This window comes from Citrus clementina, unplaced genomic scaffold, assembly GCF_000493195.1.
Source record: "Citrus clementina cultivar Clemenules unplaced genomic scaffold, Citrus_clementina_v1.0 scaffold_3, whole genome shotgun sequence".
Taxonomy (NCBI): Eukaryota; Viridiplantae; Streptophyta; class Magnoliopsida; order Sapindales; family Rutaceae; genus Citrus; species Citrus x clementina.
In genome coordinates this window covers 9723720-9731586 of record NW_006262339.1, presented here as the reverse complement: position 1 = coordinate 9731586, position 7867 = coordinate 9723720, and the positions used below count along the sequence as shown (strand labels likewise).

The 7867-nt window shown below is 35.5% G+C and overlaps 2 protein-coding genes across 2 annotated transcripts in view; both read left to right on the top strand.

Annotated features, from left to right (window-relative positions):
- Positions 1-205: 205 nt before the first annotated feature.
- On the top strand, positions 206-4875 carry LOC18047519 (aluminum-activated malate transporter 9). Its single transcript, XM_006440885.2, has 6 exons — positions 206-775; positions 1607-1744; positions 1857-2126; positions 2271-2407; positions 2499-2645; positions 3977-4875. Exons 1-6 carry the CDS (start codon positions 415-417, stop codon positions 4646-4648), a joined length of 1725 nt encoding a protein of 574 aa, XP_006440948.1. The 5' UTR covers positions 206-414; the 3' UTR covers positions 4649-4875.
- Positions 4876-6137: 1262 nt separating this feature from the next.
- The window catches only part of LOC18047517 (serine/threonine-protein phosphatase 2A 65 kDa regulatory subunit A beta isoform), a 7219-nt gene continuing 5489 nt past the window's right edge, over positions 6138-7867 (top strand). Inside the window, exons 1-3 of the mRNA XM_006440883.2 lie at positions 6138-6258; positions 6832-7246; positions 7749-7861. Coding sequence (XP_006440946.2) covers positions 6854-7246; positions 7749-7861 — 506 coding nt within the window. The 5' untranslated portion in view covers positions 6138-6258; positions 6832-6853. The remainder of the gene's footprint in view (positions 6259-6831; positions 7247-7748; positions 7862-7867) is intronic.

The following is a 7867-nucleotide window of genomic DNA, read 5'->3' as shown; positions in this document are numbered from 1 at the left end:
TTAATTTCGAACCGAACCGAACCGAACCGTGCTCATCCCTATTTGTAGGGTCACGATTCATTCTGATGTCGTACAAAGTACAATATTGAATTTGAGCGGCCCGTGATCTTAACAGAGAACACCAGTACGACATCGTTTTCAACTAACATTCTACACGTCGCTTGGCCTGCCCCACCAGTCCCGACCAGATCCTTGGCTATCCTGCGTCTTGATCTTGAAGTGTTTAAATAGGCTTCTCTGGAATTCAGGTATCTCATTATCTTCGCAATAAACCAACCAACTGAAAATTTAAAAAAAAAGAAAGAAACAAAGAAGTAATAATAACAAATTCATCTTCTTCATGTAAAAGAGAGGGGGAATAAAAAGAGCGATCACTTTTTATTTTTTTGGTTTTCTTCTTGTTGTTGTTGTTTAATGGCAACGAGAATTGGGTCGCTGAGAGAGAAGCTGCTCTCAACGAAGGGCCACTCAGATATAGGCCTAGGCTTGAAGACGACAGTCTCAAGCGAAAGCGTAGAACAGCCGGTTCGTTGCTGGCCGTACAGATTCGTCTGCGACAGAGTCACCAGCTTTTTGAAAACACTGCAAGATGGTTTCGTTGGGGCAGTGCAAACGGGCAAGAATGATCCCAGAAAGATCGTGTTCGCGGCCAAAATGGCTCTCGCTTTGACGCTAATTTCGCTTCTGAGTTTCATGAAAGAGCCCTTTCCCGACCTCGGCCGCTACTCCGTTTGGGCTATTCTCACTGTCGTCGTCGTCTTTGAGTTCAGTATCGGTAACTCTCCTGGTTTTTTGCTTCATTTTTAGAACTCATTTTTTTTATTTTTCTATCTTTATCAAATTTTAGTTTTTTTTTTCTTTTGTGGGTCCAGAAACTGTCTTATTATTTATTTGAGTAAATAATTTAAGTTTTTCTTATGACTTATGATACGGCTCTTTTCATAGTCTTTTTTCTCTCTTAAGTCCTAACCTTTCTTAGTGAAATTAAACCGCCAAGATTGAATTTTTAAATTTTGATATTTACAATCAAGTCAGTTGGTTTATTTTATTTCTAATTAAACAAACTTTTTTCACTATATTTTGAATTAACTAGATTTAGAAGATTAAGAGAGACTACTGGGTGAGAAAAACACTAGAAGAGAATCCTAATTCATGATTTATAATACCTCAATTATAGGGTTTTGTTTAGTGAATCTGGCCAAGTCGTGGTGCCGTGCAGTCAAGTTATTAGGGATTGTACTGCATCACTTGGCTGAAGTGGCAGAATAGTTCGCATATCACAAGGATTGATTGAAATGATATGACTGAACAGATTTATGCTGAAACATTTTTAGCGATTAGTACTTTGTCCATGCAGCTTTCTAATGAGTTCTCATCGGCTCTTAGTTATCAGGAAAGAAGTTACTAAATAACTGGATGTTTTTATATTTGTGATTGCTAGGCTGGCTAGTTCAAGTGGTAAAATCTGTTTATGTTTACTCATTGATGTTTATTGCTCTTGACTGACATAATGTTTATTATTCGGCTACCTGATGCAAAAACGGTAAAAAAAGGGGAAAAAAAAGCTTTCATTTTCTTGATGCTCGGCTACTTCATTTTTGTGCAGGAGCAACCCTTAGCAAAGGATTTAACCGGGGATTGGGGACATTGTCAGCTGGAGGGCTTGCTCTTGCTATGGCAGAGTTATCCGAATTGGCTGGAGAATGGGAAGAAGTTGCTATTATCATTAGTATCTTCACCATAGGTTTTCTTTTTTCCTCAAATTTCTACTATGTTATAAAAGTTTCTTTGGATTTTCTGGCCAAATTTTTACTTTAGTTCTTTTTGCCATTTCTTGCATCTGATTTGATTGGCAGGATTTATTGCAACTTTTGCAAAACTGTACCCGACGATGAAGCCTTATGAATATGGTTTTCGAGTGTTCTTGTTGACATATTGTTACATTTTGGTATCTGGGTATAGGACAAGGGAATTTGTTGAAACAGCTGTAACACGATTCTTGCTCATTGCCCTTGGTGCTGGTGTTTGTTTGGTAGTAAATATATGCATTTATCCTATCTGGGCTGGTGAAGATCTACACGACTTGGTGGTGAAAAATTTCATGAGTGTGGCATCTTCTTTGGAAGGTTAATTTGCTGAACTTCTATTCATTGGTTGTTAATACTTAGATAACGGAAATGATTGAATTAGTGAAATTGCATTAAGTAATTTCTTTTTCTTGTCGAATTTGCTTTTTAATGTTTGACTAATTCCTTTGAGCCTCTCTTTAGGTTGTGTTAAGGAGTATCTTAGCTGTGTCGAATATGAGAGAATACCTTCCAAAATTCTTACATACCAGGCTTCTGATAACCTAGTTTACAGTGGCTACAGATCGGCTGTAGAATCTACAAGCCAAGAAGATGCTCTGGTATTCTTAATTGCTATCAAACAATTCATAACGCGGGATGAACAAATTAATTGTTTTCTCACCTCTTTGTTTGTCTTCTTCTGATGTAAAGGTTGGATTTGCTATTTGGGAGCCACCTCATGGTCCTTACAAGAAGTTTAAATATCCGTGGAAGAATTATGTCAAAGTGAGTGGTGCACTGAGGCATTGTGCATTCATGGTTATGGCATTGCATGGATGTATACTATCAGAAATACAGGTAATGATGTATTGCTGTGATGATGTCTATAGAAGTACAATATTTTAAAGCTTTTTATTCTGTATGTTTGAGAATGCTTTAGTTTGATTTGCCAACAATGTTATAATAGCCTCACGGTATATTAATTTTATATTCTATTCTGGTGGAAGATTTCCCCATAAATTTCATTTTGTATTTCCGTATGAAAGAGTAATTTTTTTTTTTCTTTGAACATGCATAAATAAATTCACTCATGGTTTTGGTCACTGATCCAGAACCTCTAATCTTGACAAAGTGTAATGGTTTACTAATATTCTTTTGGTATTCCTTTCTTGCAATTCTTCTTCATGTGTGTCTCTGTCTTCTCAAACAACAAACGCTTTGAATTCCTCTTTTAAAAATTTCTCTAGTCATTATAAAGTGTGCGTGTTTTGAGGTAAAAGTTTGACCTTTGCACATGATTGTTTTGAATGCCTCTACTGATGCATTTGCCTATGTTGAGTCAGGATGCTCAGGGAGTCATTACTTTGACTAAGGAGTTGTAAGAGATCATTTGTAAAGCACTCCTTATAAAGTTGTTCCGGGACCAATGTAGCAGTTAGGGGATTGTGACATTCAACCATGCTAGAGCGGTCTCGACTCCTTTCATGCTTCCTTTGCTTATACATGAAGCATGTATATGCTTTTTTAAAGAATTATGATTTAATTTTATAAAAATAAACCCTATATATAGCAAATAGGCAGTGTAGCAAGCCAAAATTAACCTAAAAAATGGTCCTCTTAGTGATTGGGTAATTCTCATCCTTCCATGCATCCAGACACCTTCCGTGCCATAGGATGTAAGGCACAGGGGCTGGGTTCAAATTTTCTATGATGACAGGCCTAGTAGTTTTGATGTTGTGCAGTCCTTGTTCCGTATAAATCAGTTCTCATTCTTTGCACCTAAGAGAAACAAAGAGGGTCATAGCTCTTGTTCATTGTAAGTTCTGTTGATCACTGGTTTCTTCTCTTTCACCGTGACCATCCCTTTAGATGATTATAATTTCATGAAGTTCATATATTTTCTGTTATACGCCTGTAAATAGAACATTTTGCATTTTCCAATTTAATGATACCGAACAAACATGTTATCACCTTGGGAACTATTGTATCTTGTACTATAAAAGAGTCAAGAAAGTACTTTGAATTTGTCAGACATTTGGATTCATGGCAAGTAATGCTGTGTATTATTTTGATTATTTATCTCCATTTCTGCACCCCTATTATAAGATTAACCTCAAGGGTTGCTTTATACTTTTCCTTCAATGTTTCCATTTCTATATTTTCTGATCTTGTTATATTTGTGCATATAGGCTCCAGCAGAGCGGAGACAGGTCTTTCGGCAGGAGCTGCAGAGGGTTGGTTATGCAGGTGCTAAAGTGTTACGTGAACTTGGGAACAAAGTTAAAAATATGGAGAAACTAGGTTCGGGGGACATACTCTTTGAAATTCATGAGGCTGCAGAAGAACTGCAAGACAAGATTGACCGCAAATCATACCTTCTTGTCAATGCAGAGAGCTGGGAAATTGGAAACCGAGAGAAAGGGCATGTAGAGCCCCAAGAATCTCTGACTTTGGATGATGACGAAAATAAGGTCCTGGAATATAAATCCCTTAGTGAAGCTGTTCTTGATCTCAGATCAGTTACGCTGCCAACAAATTGGACTGCTCCAAACCACAAGTCCACCTTGTGTCCTGATACTCCCACCAAAATGGAGAAACAGATATCATGGCCAGCTCGTTTATCATTTGATGCTGATTCAGTTCCCTATCTAGAAAAATCAAAGACATATGAAAGTGCAAGTGCCTTATCTTTGGCAACTTTTAGTTCCCTTTTGATCGAGTTTGTTGCCAGGCTGCATAATATTGTTGATTCATTCGAAGAGTTGAGTGAGAAAGCAAATTTTAAAGAACCTGTTGAGCTACAAGATGCAGCTCAGCCAAATGGCTTTTGGGCCAGATTATCTAGATGTCTGAAGATCTAGAATCTACATAGAAACATCTTTGTGGTTGAAGGTCTGGAAAGACGAAATCTCAACAGGAGTGTTGCGAGTAGTCTCGTGAAGAAATAATAGCACAGGCAAAGTGGTAGGATAAAAATTGAACTATGGTTATAAACAGTATGTGATGTAGGGAAGAAATCTATTCATAGCTCAATGTATAATTTTCACTTTATTTTAGTTAATATAATGCTGTTATGCTGGTTTGGTCACATTCTTTGCTGTGATATTCGTTTTCTTACTCTCCTATTTAGATTCTTTTTGCTGCCTCCTTGAATATCTTAGAAGTTGACATCCAGATCATGCATTCCAAATTGGGAATGAATTACGGGTTGCAAAGTTCGGCTTGAACCTCTCAGGTTAGTAAGTGAGGTTTAGCAGCCCCTTCGCTCTTAGCTTGCTACTCGAGTGAAATTTTGTATCGTCTTATGAATAATGTTGAAGCTATAGATCAATTATATCAGATCATTTTGTGCACATATCATGGTATTAATTAGATCAACATACACAAATTTCTTGCTTCTTGAATTTGTACGTGGGATGAGAGAAAGGAGAGAGATCTAGGGTTGAGGGGTGTAAAGAATAAAAATTCATGTTGGTTGTATTGAAGTAGATATTTTTGACACAAATAATTCATCAAATTAACAAAAACCGCTATATTTACTAATAAAAGGTCATAGTGTAATTAAAAAAATACAATTAGTAATTAGTATATACTCTTGTTTAATTCATGATCAACTCTACTAGACTGTAATATAATTGGAAAAAAAAAAAACCTTGGCATTGGGCAAAATTTTCAAGATTGTTAATATATTTACACTTTTGTATGGTTAAGAAATAACTTTTGTAGAATGAGGAAATATGTATTGTCAAGTGGTGCTTTGGCCACCTCCCTAAAACTCACTTGAAATTATTCTTAGTTAAATTACATAAAAGGACAAAAGAATTTAATTAAAATTAAATTTTAATTTCTCTTTGTTATTAATTCTTCAAACCCAATCAATTTCTTTATTGGGATTCTTGTTATTTTGCCTTTAATTTCTGATTATATTTTTTCGTAAAGAAAATAATTACACACTTAGTGACGAAAATTTAATAGATTTATTTTTATTTTTATTTTTTATAAAGATTTGATAAACTACTTACATTTCTCTTAATTGCTTCAAAATCATTTTGGAACTGTAAAAAAAAGAAAAAAAGAATCGAATGTACATTAGATACTGAAAATAAAGAGTTTATGATGCGTGGGTGTGAATTGTGAAGAGATTATATAAAAAAGAAACGATATGGAATATGGATTGGGTTTAATTCACTTTGTATTTGTAGTTTAATATAATTTTATCTTGCAAAATTGCCGTTAATGTTAAAATGGGGTTTCATAAGAATACTGAAGGGGTGCCAATAGTATCACCCTATTCTGTAATTTTTGGTCAAAAATAGAGCCCCGATATTGAGGTAAAATAAATTCCAGCAAAAAAAGAAATGAACATAATGAAAAAACAAAACAAAGCAAAATAAATCAAGTAGCTTTGGATCCCTCTCTACATTTTCACCACTCCGTCACCAGATCGAGCACTTCGCTGAAGCCTCTCAAGGTACAAAGTATTTTTCTTGTTTTTATTTTTATTTTTATTTTTGTTTTCTATGCAACATGTTCTCCATTTCGTGAAACCACGTACTATTGCATAGCTTCATCATTCTTCGATCCGATTCTGTGCTTTATTTTTCTTCTCTATGGAATCAGAAACCGTTAACCCGCGGAATTACGTTTAGATCTTGTCAATTTCGCGTCTTTTAATCCTTTCTTTGAGTTCAGTTTCCTGCTTAATTAATTTGTTTTTCTTCCCCCTTTTTTAGGCATTCATGAAGTGTATAATTATTTTGATTTTTTTTTGTCTTTTTGAATCTCTGCAGTGAATGAATCATTAATAAAATCTTTTTACCGTGACATTGAAAGAAAATGAATCTTGAGATGCTTGATAGTTCTGTCGGTCTTAGTTAACTGGGATTATTTATTTATTTATTATTATTTTTTTTGGTGTTCCTAAATTGATGCAAATTTTTTGATTTTAAAATTTTTTACCAATAAAGAAATCTCCTGTTTACATTTCTTTATTCATTTTATGTAAAGGTAAAAGGTATGTGATGTCTTGATTATGTTTCTGCAGCTGCGAGATCTTGTGAGCCAAGATGGCAATGATAGATGAACCACTATATCCGATTGCGGTTTTAATTGACGAGCTTAAGAATGATGACATACAGCTTCGTTTGAACTCGATTCGGCGACTCTCTACGATAGCTCGTGCATTGGGAGAGGAGAGGACACGGAAGGAGTTGATACCATTTTTAAGTGAAAACAATGACGATGATGATGAAGTGCTTCTTGCAATGGCAGAAGAATTGGGGGTTTTCATTCCTTATGTTGGTGGTTTGGAGTATGCAAATGTGTTGCTTCCACCACTGGAGACTTTGTGCACAGTTGAAGAGACTTGTGTCAGGGACAAAGCAGTGGAGTCATTGTGTAGAATTGGTTCCCAGATGAGGGAACAAGATGTGATTGAGCATTTTATCCCATTAGTGAAGGTCAGCTTTCCAAGCTCTATTTGCTATTTAGATTTGATGAGTTCCTATCACGTTCTTTCTTTTGTGGTTTACTCGTGTAGTATTATGTTTTTTAGTGGACAAGTTGATGGTTCCTTTATATCACCGGGGTGTTTGGTCTAGGCAACAGCTTTAATTTTTTTTTTTTTTGCGCATTGAGATGCTGGCAAAAGTCATAAAGATGATTTTTATGGTTTTCTTAAATGTTGATACAAGGAGAAACAAGTTGAGAAATTTTGTATAGAATTCAATTTTGGGATTCACTGGAAAAATTATTCAGGATAACTCTTGTAAAATCTATAAACCAGATGACGCTACACGGGTTGCACATGTTTTCCTTTTCTACAACATTCTTGTTGTTAAGAGTATCGATTTGGTCTGTACTGCCAACGATTATGATTGTGATTAGTATCTTGTAAATGGTTTGTCAACCTTAACATAGTTAAGTAACTGTATTCACACAATTTGTTGTCTGACCATTTAGAGGCTGGCTGCTGGCGAGTGGTTTACAGCTCGGGTTTCATCATGTGGTTTGTTTCATGTTGCTTACCCAAGTGCTCCAGAAGCACTGAAAACTGAACTACGAACAATATACAGGCAGCT

Bases quoted from the DNA above. Each gene is read 5' to 3' on its own strand.
- LOC18047519 (XM_006440885.2), top strand. From the start codon at position 415: ATGGCAACGAGAATTGGGTCGCTGAGAGAGAAGCTGCTCTCAACGAAG. The intron at 776-1,606 runs GTAACTCTCCTG...ATTTTTGTGCAG, and splicing joins CGTCTTTGAGTTCAGTATCG to GAGCAACCCTTAGCAAAGGA. The intron at 1,745-1,856 runs GTTTTCTTTTTT...TTTGATTGGCAG, and splicing joins CATTAGTATCTTCACCATAG to GATTTATTGCAACTTTTGCA.